Raw genomic sequence first — 17,377 nt, 5'->3', positions numbered from 1 at the left:
ACAGGCTGAACTCTGAATCTCTGATACAGCACAGGAACCGCTTGGGTTTCTGGCTCCAGGTTCCTGGTGTGACACAGAACACTGACATGAGGACAGGGGTCAGGGAAAGGGGGCAGCCAGGGAGGGGTCGCGTTGTTCACGTGTATTTTGTTTCCACGGGAAAAGAAAAAAAGAAAAACATAGAAACCGATAACGAAGCTGAAGTGACCCGCGGAGAGCAGCAGGGAACCGCGGCACAACGGGAGTCAGAGGGGAAACGCGGGATCGGCTGGGCCACGTCGCTCACCGCGCTTTAATCGGGGTATAAAAGAAAGCCAGAGAAAGTGCTGTACTTATTGTTGTTGCCCCCGTGCGCCTTGCCTCCGTCCAGCTTGACGTACACCTCGTCGCCGGAATCCAGGTGCAGCACCACGCTGTTGCTGGCATAGTCGTAGTTCTGGTCGGCGTCTTGCGCGATGGCGCTGGCCCGCACCTGCAGCACAGTCCTGTCAGCCCCGTCCGTGCCCACACCGCTCCCCGCCCGCTTCCCCCTCCCCGCGATCGCGGTCGTCAGTGCGCGTCGGCCCCGACGGCGGGGGCCGCTCGGTGAGAGCGCGGCGGGGCCGGGACGCGAGCACCCACCTGCCCGTTCTTGCAGAGGTCGGCCCACATGCTGGTTCCGTCGCCGCCCCGCATGAGGATGTGGTAGGTGAAGAAGTAGATCCCGCGCACCTGGCAGGTGAACTTGCCGCTGGCCGGCTCGTAGTGATTGCCCAGGTTGGTCACCACGTCGTCGAACTTGAGTACCTCGTAGCCCTCGTGGGGACTCTTCAGCCCCACGTAGAAGGCGATGCGCGGCCCCCCGAAGGCAGCGCTCAGCCCGCCCGCCGCCTCGCCGCCCGCCGCCGCTCCTCCACCGCTGCCGCCGCCGCCCGTCCCCACCAGCGGTAGCCCGGGCAGCCCCGGCTTCCCCGCGTCCCCCCGCTCCCCCGGCGGCCCCCGAGGGCCCGGCGGGCCCGGCTCCCCGGGGGGGCCGCGGGGTCCCGGCTTGCCCGGCCGGCCCGGCTCCCCCTTGGGTCCCTGCGCGAAGGGAGGCGGGGGGTTGGCCCCCAGGTCCTGCAGGGCCTCCACGGCGGCGGTGCTGCCGGGGCCGGGCGGACGGGCGCCGCTGTAGGGGTCGCAGATCATGCGGCAGGTGCCCATCATCTCGTAGTGGGCACCGCTCTCGGCGGGCGCCTGCAGCAGCAGCAGGGGCACGGCGACGAGCAGAGCGACGGCCATGGCCAGGGCGAGCCCGGCGGCGGCCAGCAGCCGCCTCCTCCGCTGCCAGAGCCGGGCGGCGAGAGCGAGCAGGTCCTCCTTGCCTCCGTGCGAGGTAATGGTGGCGCGGGGGCCGGCCGCTCCCTGCGGGGGGGGACGGCGTGAGAAGGCGGTGAGCCCCCCGCCGCCGGCGCCTCCCCGCTCAGCCCGCTCGCCCCGCCATTCCGAGAGCCGCCGCCCCGCTCCGCTCCGCTCCGTTCCTTCCGAGGGGGCGCGGAGCCCGGGGCGCCCGGCGGGGCAGGGCCGGAGCGAGGGCGTCGCGGAACGGCCGCCCCTCGTCGCCGCCCCGACGTGCGGGGGGGAGCGGAGCGGACCCACCTGCGGGGCAGCGCTTCTCGCCGGGGCCGCGTGCGGTCAGCTGCTCCCGCGTGGGGCGGGCCGAGGCAGGGGAGGAGCGGCGGGACGCTTCCCGATGCCCACCTCGATCCCCCCCGGATCCCTCTCTCGTCCGTCCCGTCCCGTCCAGTCCCGTCCCGCCCGCCCCTCGCGGCGCGATTCGGGGATTCTCAGGCGCATCCAACAAGCGGCCGTCTTACGCGCGGTGACATCGTCCCCTCGGCTCCCGCTGCTCCTCCCGTCCGGCCGCGGCCGCGCAGAGCCGCGCGGAGAGAAGCGCGGCGGCACCGCACGCCCCTTCCAGCTCAGTCCCCCCACCCCCCCTGGCTGCCAGGTGGGAGAGCGGCGTTGCGAGGAAATACCTTCCACAGAATTCACGTTGTGTGGGTTTCCCTCTGTGTGTTGGTTCCAAACCAAGCGCTCGTGGGATTTTTATTTTTTTATTCCTCCCCCCGTCCCATAAATCGTTGCCTTGGATGTTCTGGTTAAGCGGTGGTAGTGCAGCCGGAGCTCTCGCACCGTTGCATTCCTCCAAGGATCTGCCCCCGGAGTATACACTGTGCTCAGCAGCGGGGCTGAGATGAGGGCACAGGGACTGTGCGAGGTCCAGGGAGATCTCTGCACTTGGGTGGGAGATGGGGGGATTTCAGAATGGGTACTGCACAGCTGAACACAGACCTGGGACTCTTCTGTGGACTCTCCTTGGAGTTAAAGAGGGGACAGCAGGGCTCTCCCAGCAGGCATGCACCTGAGGATCGCATCTCTCACTCGCTCCGGTGTTATCCTGGAATCACTCAGGTTTTGCTGCGCTGCTGCTGGGGTCAGGATTCAGCCTGGGCCCTCCAGAACTGTCTGAATCTTTTATGTCTATGTATGTAAAGCCGGGAGGGGAAATAATCCCATAAATGCAAAGCCTTCCCCGTATGCCATACTGGTAGTCACACTGGAGTAAGTGTGTCTGTTACTCAGCACAATGCCACTGAGTGTTTCAAGAGGCAAAGCTGTAAATCCTCTTCCTCTCTTCTGAATTAACAGTTGCATCCTGCAGTGTTATTATCCAAAGCCTTGTAACGTGTAACTTGTCCAAAGCCTTGTAATGTGATTTCTAATGACTGTTCCTGTTTCAGCCCTAGTGTAATTTTCCATATATTAGCTGCATTAAATACAAATACATCCGCAAATAAATGATGCCACTTTGTTGATCATCCCTACTTACACGTCCGCTAATTTCCCTTTTGTTCAGGAATTTGTCACCAGCTCAGCTCTCCCTGTGTACGTGAGTCCTCTCTATCCCCCCGCTCTCTGCTGCCCTCACCACATCTCTAATCTCCTGTTTTCCAAAGGCAGCCGCCACACCGTCGCTTTGCTAAACCTTTTTCTGAATAATTAAGTGCCTGTATTATTTGGGCTCTGGTGCAACTTCCCCGTTTCCATCGGCTCCCTCCTCTAATGAGGTGGCCAGTGCTGGGAACTTTATTCCGAGCGGAGCTCACAGGTCCCTCTGCAAAGCTGCAGTAATTTGTAGAGCAACGTCTGCTGTGCCCGCGGATCAGCACGGGCAGAAACAGAAGTGTGCTCCAACTTCCAGCAGAACAGTTCTTAATAAGGGAAGTTAAGCGCTCGAACAAGCAAGCGGAGGAGATTATGGAGATATTGGCTCTGAGGTGTCCGATTCCAGCAGTTTTGGTTAGGAATAATTTAATCGCTGCTCTGTAATGCAGTGAGAGGAATGGAGCGCCTCGTTAATCCCTCCGTCAGATTGCTTTAAGGTAAACAGAGTGATTTCAGCATTGTCTCCAGGAGATCCGTGTTTCAGCCCTAATGCAGCAGATGCCCCCAAGGTAGCCCTGTGGTGGTGAGGTGGCTGCTGCCACCAATCCCATGCTGTGACGTATCTGGGGCTCTGGGTTAAAGCACTCTGATCTGGAGATCCAGTTTTTCACCCAGAGCTGCTGCTTCATTGGGTCCATGTCCTCACCCCAGCAGCTGGCTTTGTGTGGCTTTCTTCGGCCACAATTGATGAAAGTTTTGGGTGACATTGCCATCTGACCCCCCGAAGTGCTTCATTCTTCCCCTTTCTCATATCACAAGACTCACAGGTTATCACTGATGGAATAAACTATCTGAAACTTTGTGCATGCAATAGCTGGTAACACATAACGTATGCACTCCTTATGCTGAAGTACTCAGATCTCACTAAAACTAGGTGTGTATGATTTGATTTCCACTCACAGCATATAGAATACGAAGATACTAATTGTTTCCACTTGATGACATAAGTAAGCTTATCTATCACCTGCCACTATCCCCACGAACATCACTCTCTTGGTTTTGACCCACCCTGGGGTTTCTGGCAGCAGCATGGTGCTGCACTGAATGTGGAGGAACCCTTATGGGAGCTCCTGGTACCCATTCCCAGAGCAGACTCTCAGAGTGAGGGTGAATACAGCCCTCCTTCCCCAACCCTCTGCTTCTCAGCATGCTCTCACAAACTGCTTGAGGAGAAGCAGGTTGGCCCTAGATTTGTCTTGTTCAATTTGTCTCCTTGGATAACTAATGCTTTTCCAGTGTAACTGCTGGGATAACTCCGCACTGGCGATACAACCAAGCATCTGTTTCTGTAATTGAGCTGGGGCCTTCCGTACGACATACAAATGATGAAAGCACATTTCTGGTAAACATCGGATTAACTCCAAGTGGTGAAGACTGACATTTTAGCAGGCAGTTGGATATCAGGGAATTTGGATATCTAGCAGGAGGCAGAGATCTTTCCCGTGCCTTCTGAATGTAACATGTGCACATTTGGTCAGTGTGGATGAGACCAAACCCTTGGCAAAGTCTCCTGCTGAGCGCCACCATTTGTCTCATGAGCCCTCTGCAATGCCTCAAGCCTCTGTGACTTCTGAAGAGGGAATGGGGAGGCTGGAAGGTCGGAGAGCTAAAATCAGTCCCGTTATGCATATCCCTTATCTTCATTTAGCAATGTTTCCACACCCAACAATTAGGCTAATTATTTCTATTCTGTGAAGGGAAAAATTGCTGCGGGGATTTGATGTGCAAGGGCAGCTGGTTTAACCAGGATGAAAGACAAACATTATAAACACTTCTGAAGTGCATTTGGGCTTCCCTCTGGGAGTCAACTAAACCTGCAGCCAGGTACCAGAGAGAATTCATCCCCTCAAGACAAAGAATAAAATTAGGAAGGAATAATAGCCAAATCCGCAGGTGTGACAGATGGCATTGAGCGGACATCTGTGGCATCGCGTTCTGCAGCCATGATCAACTTTTACCATACATCCCTCAAAATTTAAATGCATCCCTCTGTTAATCAGGTAGCATAAAGAGGGAGATGTGAGGGTTGAAGAGCCAAAGCTAAGCATGTTGGGACACGTGCCTTTGGGATGCTCAGGCATCAATAACCAGGCTAACAGAGGTGGTTATTTTTGAAAAAGCCTGGTTAACCCAAGAGAAAGATTGACAAAGATGGCTCCGTAAGACTTACAGAAGGTCTGATTAAAATGTGGTAAAATTGTCCCAACATATGTAGTGACCAATGATGATTGATCCAAAATGAACAAATTAAAAGCATGACAATGGGCTTTATTTATAAGCATTCTGACCTTTCTCGTATGACTTGTGTCCTGCCATCTCATTACTTGTCACTCTCAGTCACTGCATCTCACTTAAATGAGAAGTGTAAGCTCTCCAGGGCATAGGACTGCATCTTTTTTTCATCTGCTTTGTACAACAATGCAGCAGGGAGACTCCTAAAACTGTTACACAAAACACAAACAAAACATTTTAGCTCCAGTTTTGCACTTGAGTGAATTCTTTCGCCGGGAAAGAAAAATACAAATCTCCTGTGTGGATATCAGCAGGAAGTTCTTTGTTCACAAAAGCCAAACGTAGACTAAACCACAACCATGGAAAAGCAGAGATCTCCTCAGCAATGAGGCTTATTAGATTGTGGTGTGTTTCCTGGGGGAGAGCAGTGGAGGCTGCAGCGCTTGGGGTTCAGAGGGCGAGGTTGGGCAGAGCCAGTGACTGCACTGCGGGGCTCCGTCCCCGCTGGCAGGAAGATGGATGCAAAGCTCAAACGATCTTTTCTGTTTTGCTCCTCTATGATCCTTATAAGAGAGATTGATGCTGACAGCATCCAGGTGGCGCGCCCATGACTCAGCTGTCACGTCACTGCTTCCAGCTTAAAGCCAGTGAGTCAAGGAATGAAAAACAGGTGGAAGGAGGAGGAGAGCCCTCCTAAAGTGCTCACCTCCAGCCATCTCTCATTGAGTGAACGGAGCCAATTGCAGACCACAGAGGCGAGGAAGAAGGAGAGGCAATGACAGAAGGAGCGGCTGGTCACCTTGCTCCAAGGGCAGTGAGCATCCTCCATGCCCTGCGTGGTGTGGAAAATAAGCCTGGGGTGAGTTAATGTGCTTCTCTGAACCAGAAGTGTTCAAGTTACGTGGTAGGTCCAGGGCCTGCTGAGACTTGTGAACATGCTGTGGCTGAAACAAGTATTAAATCCATCAAGTTCAGCTCGTGTTAGGCAGGAAAGGTAACCTCGCGGATGTCTGGCTATGTATTTTCATCAACACAAGGATTAATGCTACAGGTCTGACTTCAAATAACACCCCCAGTCCTTTTGAAAACGTGTCCTCAATGCACTAGTGATAGCAATGACACTATTTCTCCAAAAAAGACAGCAACAAGACTAATTGGAAGCAAACTCCTAGGTTCGGATGTGCTTCTGAGAGATGGTTGTGCCCAAGATCTATACATGGGCCTGATTTTTCACTCCTGCCTTGCCTACAAGGCATCCCTTTTGTAATTCACGGCAGCAGAAGGTCACTGACATCTCTAGAGGTGAGTACTCCAAGCTATCACTGCTGTGGGTATAATCAATGACTAACACATGGGAATCTCTGCAGGGATGGAAACTCCACAACTTCCCCAAACCATCTGTCCTCCCCCAAAAAACCATTTCACAATGTTTGATTTTAATTTCCCCACTGCAGCTCAACCTCTAATTCCTTGTCTTATCTATTATGGAGAGACAGCACCGGTGATTCCCTTCCTTCTCGTGGCAGACTTTCACACACTTGACAGCTGCTACTTTGCTTTCCTGTCCTTATGAAACTGGGTAACCTCAGACCACTCCACTTTCCTTCATTGCTGGTGTTTTCATAGAATCGTTTGAGTTGGAAGGAACCCCCATAGGCCACCTGGTCCAACTCCCCTGCAATGAACAGGGACACCTACAGCTCCATCAGGTGCTGAGAGGCTCGTCCAACCTGACCTCAAGCGTCTCCAGGTATGGGATATCCACTGCCTCTCTGGGCAATCTGTGCCAGTGCTTCACAACCGTGTCATAAAAAAAAATACAAAAATGCCAGCTCCTTCCATGTTGAACTTTACGTTGAAACGTTCAGGAAAAGGAAAGCATTCACTCTTCAAACCCCTTTTATCACAAAACAAGGCAACCACTTCTTCCCGTGGAGCTGCAAACAAGTGGAGTATCGGATTCCTGGCATCATCAAGTGTCATAGCTGCATCTCGACTTAACCACATTAAGCCTTGCTGGAGGCTAAAGGACATCATCTGTCTGCATGCCCCTCACTGCCTGCTCACTCGCTGTCTGTGCCACCTAGGATGCAAGTCAGGCGGTTCTTTGGTTTTCAAACCTGACTGCTTCCAGTATGAATGACACATCTTGTGGTGACACAACTGCTACAGGGTCTGCAGGAATTGTCTGAGAGCCAAGAGCTCGGTCCAAAGGAAGGAAAAATGGCAAGGATATAGTTATGTGAAGTGAATGTGTAAAAGACATCAACTTCGAGTCTGCAAGGCACAGGAACTGAAAATGTGTACATTTTGTACTGTCCCTGCCAAGTAAGCCCATTATAAAAAGTGCTAAATCATGGCACTGGTTGTGGTGAGCAATGAAACTCGATCTTATTGTGCAGAGCTGTGATGTGCAGAGGCACAAGGAGGAGCACTTTCAGGCTCAGCTCAGTTTGCATGGCACTTGGGACAGCAAAATGTGAACCAAGACTTAGCACCAGTGAATGCTGCTTATAAATGCTAAGTGTTTGCAATTAATCACAGCTTCATTTTCTATTGAAGTGTATTTATAATTACTGTTTATTACCATAAAATGGACCATCTTCCTTCCAGCAGTTCAGAGGACATTCAGAATATCTGGAAACCAGGGTAATTCTTTGAACACTGGCTTGTTAGTGCAAACGTTAACACTTACAGAGAATATATCCCATGAGCAGCAGAAATATTCCGGGTAATGCCTGAGGCATTCAGTATGAAATGGATGACATGGGGACCTCGGTGCCATGAAAATGCCTTGACATGAACATCTCCCTTCTGCAGACAGCAATGGTCTGCTGCTTGGCCTCGTGTGTTTGCACACAGGTGCCCAGAGGCCCAAGTGGGCTCATGCTGACTGAATCAGGAAGTAAAATTGAATGCCACTGATTTCTGGGGAGTGCAGGCGGCTGCCCACTTTAATATATGGCACATATGGCATGAGAGTGTTAATTGAACATACAGTGTAAAAAAATTATCTCTGTACAGAGTATGGAGTTACCTGAGAGGATTTATGCAACAGACATAAAATCCACTGGAAACAGTCTAACCTTTGTAAGGCTTAATAAGTTTTCTACTTATTTACAGAAATGTCTTAGTTTATGCAAAATGAATGCCAGAGAAAATGCTATAGATTTAGTTGGACTCTATCTCTTGCTATTTATAGACCTACATGGCCTTATTCTGCTCTGGTTTACATCAGGAGTAAAATGATTTTTTTTTGATTGGGCCCCATTCAACCTCTTTTACATTCTTCATCCATCCACACATCTTATAACCTTACCTACAACCCACACAATGTCATCCTGTAGTTTTCCACAGCTATATCACTGAAGCATCTCAGCTTCTGCCATACACTCATGAATGCAACCTTAAAACAACCCCAGGACTCGTGGGGGGTTATTAAATGTAGGGGCTCAATAAGTAAACTCCAGCAAATCTTGCTGGACACCTTTCAGATGTCGTCACTCCACCCATCTGCTTCTCCCCAATGTCACAGAATCATAGAATTGTTTGAGTTGGAAGGGTTAAAGGTCATCTGATTCAACTCCTACCACACATTTGGCAGAGAGAAAACGGGGCTCCTCCAGTTCCCAGCCCGCATCCCCCAGGCAGGCAAAACACAACACCAAATCCTACTGCTTCTCCAGAGATGGGTATATCTCCTGTGCATCCTCACAGTGACCTCCCACAGTGACGATGAGGAGGCTCAGGAAGGTCCTGAACCATCCAGCCATCCGCAGCCATCTTTTTTGCTCTCCCTTCTTCATTCACTCATCACACACTTCTCAACTTCCTGCACAAACCAGTGCTACCGCCGTCTCAAAGGGTGACACAAAGGACTTCAAATGCTCCCTGGCAAGGAACAGCCCTCACCTCATGGGCAAGGGAAAGCACAGGGTGGGGGCAATGAGCAGGAAGGGGCTTGGAGATGCGGCCACTCCAGGTGGCGGCCAGCATGAAGCCGTCCTTGTGCAGCCCCTAGAGGGAGTCCCTGTCCCAAGCTTTCTCTGACAAGAGACTCAAGGTCAGCGCCAGTCTTTTGGAGGACTGAGGACTGTCCTACACCACGTTGTGGACTATCTCCTCACCTTCACCAGTATTTCTGCTTCTTTTTTTTTTTTTTTTTTTTGGTTCTGGTGTCATTTTCCCCACTTGAGCTCTGTTTCATTCTTCCTGTCCTCCCTTCTCTCCGTTTCCAGCTCCACCTGGGTTCCCTCACATCCCCAGATCCCATCCTGGCACTGCTGTGTCCTCTGAGTCCTCCTGGTGCTCAGCAGTGTGACTGAGATTTACCAGGACTCAGAACTTCACTCAATCCAACTTTTGAAATAGGGCCTTGGAGAGCTCAGCTATCAAATTAGAGCTTCACTCCAAAGTGTGGTGCTTCTTCCACCCAAAACAATTTCTCTAATATAGAAAAATCATCTGCTTTTCTATAAAATTATTCCCAAGTGTAACTGCTTTATTTCAGCTGAAAATTTGCATTGGTACATATGAGCAAATCTATGTGACCATCTGTACACATCAGCCACGAGATGGAAATCTTCGAAGCACTAATGTTTGACAAAGTCATCATCAAGTGAAAACTAGAATCTCATCACGAAAATCCTTCAGAAATCTCAACTGTAGACATCGCAGTCCATATTATTTAGGATGGTAAAAGGACTAATTCTGACATCATTCTGTATTAGAGATATTTGAAAACAATATTTAATTTACTCTTTACTCCACCAAAACTTCCTTTCAAAGCAAATCGATGTTGGCTGAAAGCAATATTTAATCACACGGTGGGAAAAAAAAAAAGAAAGAAAAAAGAAAAAAAAAAAGGATCTTCGGGTTTGTGCACTCAGCCACGTCCCAAATGGCAAAGGTTCAGGCTGTGTTTGGGAACCTCACCACACCAGAGCCTACCTATGCCCTGTGCAGCACTGGGGTATCACATTGTGCTTATGGGATAGCACCTACTGGGGCTGTATCCAAGTATTCAGGTACTTCCCTGTGCCCTCCTGCCAAACTGGCATTTGGGGACCGCAATATCAAGTTGTTTCAACACTGCCAAGTTTATGCAGCATCTCAGTTATCCTTTAATTGTGTACTTACTTTTTCTCAGAAGAGAGTGGTGTCTAATCACGTCAGGATTTTCTTAAGCAATTCTGCCTCAGGGTGAAGACTGTTTTTTGTACCACAGCAGTGGATCTATATGGCTTTAAGAGGCAGATTCTCCCAACACTCAGGGCCTGGCTTAGAGGAGGCTCCTGAACTGATTCTGTCAAGAAGGGTTTGCATTTTCTCCAGGGCTAGTTAGGAAAGGGGAAAATCTAAATGCGTTTTGACATTTGTATTTCGAGTGTTATCTGTCAAATATGCCAGGGCTGGATCACAAATTTCCTGAAGATTGTTGTGGCTCTCCACAATATCAATAGCGACCTGGAGCTCAGGCATGACCCGAGCAGAGGGCACATTTGCAGGGTGCAGGGATGGATGCTCCGTGGATTGAATCCCCCAGGTTTGTTATTGATTCCGCCCGTGACATCAGGCAAAGTCCCCATCGACCACAGAACCGTGGAGGAGGATTTCTGGTACTCCAGCAGCACCTGCTTAGATCTGCCTCGAGATCTGTCCACTCCATAACACTGCCATTTCCAAAGCACTGTGCCCTAGCACTCGGGTTTAATGACATGCAAAGTCCTAGCGTTATATGAAATTAAAATTCATTGTGTTAGATGTGTTTCTAGGCTTAAGGTATTGGCACTGCTAGCAAAGCAGAGAGCTCACTGAACAGAAGATGTGTTTAGCTGCATTGTATTAGCTACATTGATTTGTAGACGGGGAGTGCACAAATTGATGGCACGCTGTACTTGAGCGTTGTAACTAAAGCACCAATGAAATGTAATGCAGTGCAGAGCTGTAAGTTGTTACTGGTATATTAATAGCCAGGCTGGACTGAGGTGACAACGTTTTTGTGCTTGCTGCTGAGTGCTTTTGGGCTCCTGTGCAGCAAGGTGACACCGCCCTGTCCAACCAGGGGGACGCTGTCCTCAACTGATGTATGCTCATCCCAAGGTTGCCCAGTTCCCTGATCCGTGTTGTAACTGCTGTCAGCCACTTCATTAGAGATAATTAGGTCACTGCTGGGGGATCAGCCCCTGATCTCCTCTAAGTTTGTATGGGCAGCAAAACCCATGTTTCCCATGCTTCTGGGTAGTTTGGATTTCCCATAAGGTTCCCATGCCCAACGAATACCTTCACATCACATCCAGGTCTTCTCCCTCCTTACTTAATTCCAATCAGTCCCAGCACCTCTCACTCCCCAGCCTGTAATTTACCCTGCACACAAGCACTGAGCCGCTGTGATCCTTCCTCTCCAGGGGTCACGGCATTCATCACTGCCACTGCGAGCGGGAGGCATTGGCCACCACAAGATTGATGGAGTCTCTGGAGTGTAGGTGGGACAGTGAGGTGGCACACAGCATGACTCCGAAAACACCACTACCATCCATTTCATGGCACTGATGGATCTGAATACTGGCTGTGTTGCTGTTATGAATAGTTTACTAAATTTATGGGACTTTTAAGATTCATGTTTTAGCTATAATCCCACTTTCCTACCAAAATCAAATGCCTTCTGAATCCTCTGTCATTGCAGACATCACAAATAGCTAAAATAACCCATCAATAATAAGGAAATATTAGGGGTAGATTCATTTTTTAGCATCAGCAGATTGCTGGGATGCAGAAGCAGCTGTGAGTGATATGCCATGACCCCATGCCTGCACTGCTGGAGGCTGGGTTTCTAAGCCCAGGATCAGAGTGTTTGTGCATCCCAGCCACTGCAGATGACCCACGAGGGACACAGGGCAGCAAGGGTGCAGAAATGTCCCTTGCAGAGCAGCAGGAATGGTCCTGGAGGCAGATCATCCCAGCACGCAGACCTGAAAAATAAATAGCATTCCTACACCAGAAAGGCTCCCAGCACAAGGCAGCACAGTCAGCAGCCCCTGGACAGCCCCAGTTTCAGCCCAGGCTCATGAACAGACCAGAGATGGACGCATGCCCACTTCATAGAATCACCAAGGTTGGAAGAGCAGTGAAGTGTCAGCTATGGGGTGTGTACCAACAGACTGAAAGAAAATTAGGGCTGAGGGTTTGGGACTCTCACTGTCATTGTATCCAAATACCATTTGCAGAAATTATCCTTCATCTGAGATCCTGGAATGCAAACTCATAACTTCAGGCATTCCCCTCCATTAGGGCATCCCCAAGCTGAAGTGAAGTCATCACCCCTGGAGGTGTTCAAGAAACCTGTAGATGTAGCATTGGGGGACATGGTTAGTGGGCATGGCGGGGATGGGGTAAGGTTGGACTGAATGATCTTACTGGACTTTTCCAACCTTAAAGATTCTACAATTCAAGTGCAGCTGGGATTTAATGCCTCCCTGTTAGGGTTTGTGATGCCCAAAGCCACACTACCTGGCATGGTGAGGGATGCTCAGCACCACTGGACCAGCCCCAAAGGGCAGGTGGGATGTGGCAGGGATGGTTGGTACATGGCTGGGATATGGTGGGGCATGATGGGGACGTGGCTGGCACACAGCTGGCACACAACTGGGACACAGGTGGGATGTTCTGTGTTGGCTCCTTTGCTTCCACTGTCTACAGCCAGAGACTCACTGAGGAGTTTTGCTGTCTGCCTGTAAATACCTCAAAGCACTTCCCCTTGATGGACGCATTTGCGGTATAAATAGTCATGTCCTCTTTATTTCACTCCAAGGTTTAATTAATATATAAATCAAATGCTTATAAAACTCACAAATGCTCGGGAAGATGTAAAATTTAATTAGTTTGCCCACACAACTCCATATGTCAACTGTTAGCTCAATTACTCTTCGCCATGAAATACTGACTGCACTTTCCCATATTAGTAATTTCCTTCTATCTCAGAGTCATGGTTAATCAACACCCTGAACCCAACACACACACTCCTGTTAAATTAAATATTGAGCACAAGGAGCGAGAGCCTCCTTAATGAAATCACAGCTGGATTTTGCTCTGCAAACCGCTCACAATATCGGAGCAGATCATGGTCCTTAGGGCATAGGGTCTGTCCTCCCCAGCCCCAGCTCAAGCGCTCCCAAAGTCTCTCTCCCCTGAACACCACGGGACACTGTTCTGCCTCCTGAGGGGCAAAGGGATGGGGATGGGGACAGGGATGGGGATGGAGACAGGCATGGGGATGGGGATGGGAATGGGAATGGGATGAGGATGGGATGGGGATGCGGACGGGGATGGGGATAGGAATGAGGATGAGTAGATGGGGACATGCCCATGGCCTCGTGGCCAGCTAGAGACACAGCCTGAGCCACTGGGAGGAAGGCACAGGTCAGTGGATTTGCGATAGAAAAGGATGAAGCTGCCAAGGGGAAATTAGGAAACCTGGAGAAGGGAAGCACTTTAAGATAAGCCCTTACATTTCATATTTGTGCTGTATATATGTATATTTCATTTGTGCTATGAATAAGAACTATTCATTTTCCCTAAAACTATTCCCTTATCAACTGTGCTTTCAGTAGCTGATGCACAAGCTGCCAGCATCATCTGCGCCATGCACAGCACGGAGACCCCAGCCCCAGCCTGCTGCACCAGAACACCCAATTCTGACACTTTTTGGACAAATTAATGTCCTTCTCTCAGCAGCAATGATGCTGGGAACACAAAAGCACTTTATGAAGCTCTCCCATTTTCCTTTACATGGGCTAAATCTTCCCTAAACTTACCAGATCGTATCAGCACCCCATTTCCCTATGGTTTGTGACCCTCTTCCAAAAAGATTATAATTTCAATGGGAAATCACTTTGAGTAGCTGTTACTCTATTTTTTTTTTTTTTTTACTGTCCTGATATAAACAGAACTAGAACCCAGATACAAAATAATATGATTTTCATCCTCCAATTTCTTTCTCCAGGCAATCAGCTTGTTTCTTTAATCCAAATTAGCTCTTCAAATTCAAGTCTCACTTTATTTAATCTTCTTTTTCAATTAAATTCAATTGTCTGTGATCTTCTTAACTTCCTATGCTTCCCTGCATTGCTAATACAGACAAATTCTGCATTTGTTCCTCTCACTTCCCTTTTTTTTTTTTTTTTTTCCAGTTTTCTTTTGGCCTGGTGATGTGCTGCTGAACAACAGCACTTCCTTTCCCTGCTACCAGAGCAATAGCACATCCCACCCATGGCATCCACACGTATGGAATGGCTGCTACACTGGAGGTGTTTGGAGGTGGAACACCTTTTCCACCAGACAAGCTTGTCTGACCCAACGTGGCACCAACACCAAAGGAGAAGACGTGTCCTGCTGCTTCTTGAGGAGTCCCAGGCAAGTCCCCAGACTCGTTTTGTTGGCCAAGGATGTATAAGGGATAAGATACGAGCTGGCTGCCTCTATGGAAAGACACTGATGTTGCTCTTTGCCTTTCTAGATGATAAATGGAAGTGTCTTATGTAAAGTATGATTTGAACCATTGGTTACCAGTAGTGATAGACTTCAGGCAAGATGATGCTCCTGACCTCAGGTGTCCAATATATAAAGCACTGCATGCTGAATGCATCACAGCACCTGCAGTTGAGCTGCAGAGCAGCTCTGGACCATGTGTACTTGTTCTTAAGAAACCCTTTTCTTTGGGGTACTCCATGACAGACAGCACAGGAGCACAGCCACCATCCCACATCAGCTCCACATCTCCTGCAACCATACATCACTCTACAGCCCCCAGAGATCCCCACAGCCAGGTCCTACCCTCGGGTGCTCAGGGAAAATCTGACTATGACAAAAAAACTAGAAGCATCTCCCATATGCATTTCAAAGACCAAAAGACCAGAAGGCAAAGAAACAAAGACCCCACTTTTATTATTTTGAATAAGCAGAGTTTAATAGGAGAGCAGATGCTGTCCATAGTTTACTGCCATCAGGGATCCCAGATTTCCAATAAGAAATCCATGGGAGAATCAAACATCACTTTGGTGGTACACAAGGATGCACCCAGAGTCAGACCCATACTCTGAGCCACCACACTGCACAGGGAGCAGGAAATTTGGGTACATTGTGTAAATCTCTGCAAAAACCGAGTCTGTGTGGGAAGAACAGCCCATTCATTACTGTGGCACTTGTGGAAGCTCTGATAATTAGGAGGTTCTGGTGTTCTGGAAATCAAAGTGATTTCTATTCTTTTCTTTAATTAATTCAGGCTTTTATCTATGAAAGTGGAGATGAATCAAGGTTCCGCTCCAGGCAAGGAGCAGCAATGTGCTGTCCTGGGCATGGGGATCCTGCCATAGATTGAGCTGGTTAGAACACTGTGGTCCAAGCCATGCATTGCAATTCACCCATAGAGATAATGAACCAACCCCGACACTGTAGGCAAGGAGCTGCCTGGAAATGATGCTCCTGAAAGTAAAGCTCCTTTCAACTTCCCCGTTTTAGTCTCTGTGTTTTCTACTTTCTCTACTAGATGGCGCCTGCAGACAGGCAGCTCCGGGCTGAGCATCGCATCGGGTCCCCCACGAAGGGCTGATTGATTTAATACATTTTTCTCCAAAAAGCCACACAGCTGCCATAGCGATAACCGGAGTGGAGCCGACTAGTGGGAGGAGTCCGTTCTCTGGCAGCACTGTGTTCATTAACTGCGTTCTCCCACTGACCTCTACAAGAGATGCCAGCAGCCCCTGGCTGAGGATGGAGGGCGACCCAAAACGGAGCAGGGTGGGGATGGTGGCAGCACTCCTTAAGCTACAAAGCGGTGCCAGAGACGAATTAAGGGGCACCTAGGTGTGGGTTATCTTGTTGGGCACTTCTAGTCCAGGCATCCCCCCCAGGTATCACTTGCGTGCACTCAGTGACGCTGCACCTCTGGGTGGTTCACCCAGAGCAAAAAGGACACCCAGAGTAAAATGAAGAGCATGTCCCTGAGCAATGTGCTCATCAATGCATGTGTCCCTGGTCTTGGAGGCAGGGAGCAGTGGAGGGGAGGATGAAGCGTGCATTATCCACGTGCAAATCCTGCACGTGGATTTGGTGAAGGTGGAAAAGTGGATGATACTTGGGGGGCAAAAAGGAAAGAAAAAGAAGAAGAAGAAAAGTTTTCTGTTTTATGAAAAGGGATGAAGTCGCAGAAGTCAGCGGATCTCAGCACTTTGGGTTAAAGGGATGTCAGAGGAGCGGGTGCTGCTAAAGGCAGAGATGGGAACTCGCTGCAGCAGCTCACAGAGGCTGCAGGAGCCCTGAGAGTAGAAAGGAACCAGGTAAAGGGAATCTCAGTGACTGAGGGAGGGAATGGCATTGACTGAAGGCTCTATAAATAAACTAAAAGGGCAGGAAAAAGACAAATGTGTCCTTTACATGATCATAGAATCGTAGAATGGCCTGGGTTGAAAAGGAGCACAATGATCATCTAGTTTCAACACCACCACCCTCCTATTCCCCCCCCCCCCCCCCCCGCTATGTGCAGGGTCACCAGCCACCAGACCAGGCTGCCCAGAGCTACATCCAGCCTGGCCTTGAATGCCTCCAGGGATGGGGCATCCACAGCTTCCTTGGGCAATCCGTTCCAGTTATGATGCAGGAGGACAGGTAAAAAAAATCCTGAAAGTGCGTCAGAGTTCAATGATTTCTTCCCTTGTATCCACACAGAACGCCGGCTGTCACCAAAACACAAACGGGGCAGCTGGGCACCTTTATCAGCTGCCGGAGAGTCCCACAGCCCACACTGTCACCTGTGCCACCGTCCCGAGATCAGTTTGAAAAGCATCAGAGCGGCGGATAAAGCCATTCCCAAAGATGCTTTTGGAAAGAGCCTCCCGGGGAAGGGGCAGATGAGATTCCAGAGGGGTCAGTGGTAAATCCCCGCGGCCCTGACCGCGTTATTCGCCCTCTCTCTCCCGGCAGCGTGGGACTGCGCTGCCACAGGGAGCTCTGCGCCGCCGGGGCGAGGCCGCTTATCTGCCCCGCTCCCCGCTCACAGCCCCGCGAGCAGGTGCACGGCCCCTGATAGCACGGCCACGGCCGCACCGAGCCGCACCCTCCATTAAAACGAAACGCTCGCCGGCTCCGAAACGCCCATATACGTGGAGAATTAAGGACTCCTGCC

At 50.1% G+C, this 17,377-nt stretch overlaps 1 protein-coding gene across 1 annotated transcript; it reads right to left on the bottom strand.

Moving 5' to 3' along the window:
• Positions 1-292: 292 nt before the first annotated feature.
• On the bottom strand, positions 293-1,260 carry C1QL2 (complement C1q like 2). The gene is made up of 2 exons (XM_085227994.1): positions 622-1,260; positions 293-472 (listed from the first exon to the last, which is right to left on the bottom strand). The coding sequence occupies exons 1-2, from the start codon at positions 1,258-1,260 to the stop codon at positions 293-295; spliced, it is 819 nt and encodes a 272-aa protein (XP_085084120.1).
• Between the last annotated feature and the right edge of the window lie 16,117 nt (positions 1,261-17,377).

Source organism: Meleagris gallopavo, chromosome 7 (genome assembly GCF_905368555.1).
Source record: "Meleagris gallopavo chromosome 7, MGAL_WU_HG_1.1, whole genome shotgun sequence".
Classification (NCBI taxonomy): Eukaryota; Metazoa; Chordata; class Aves; order Galliformes; family Phasianidae; genus Meleagris; species Meleagris gallopavo.
Note: the sequence above shows the minus strand (reverse complement) of the source record. Positions and strands in the feature narration are given on the sequence as shown.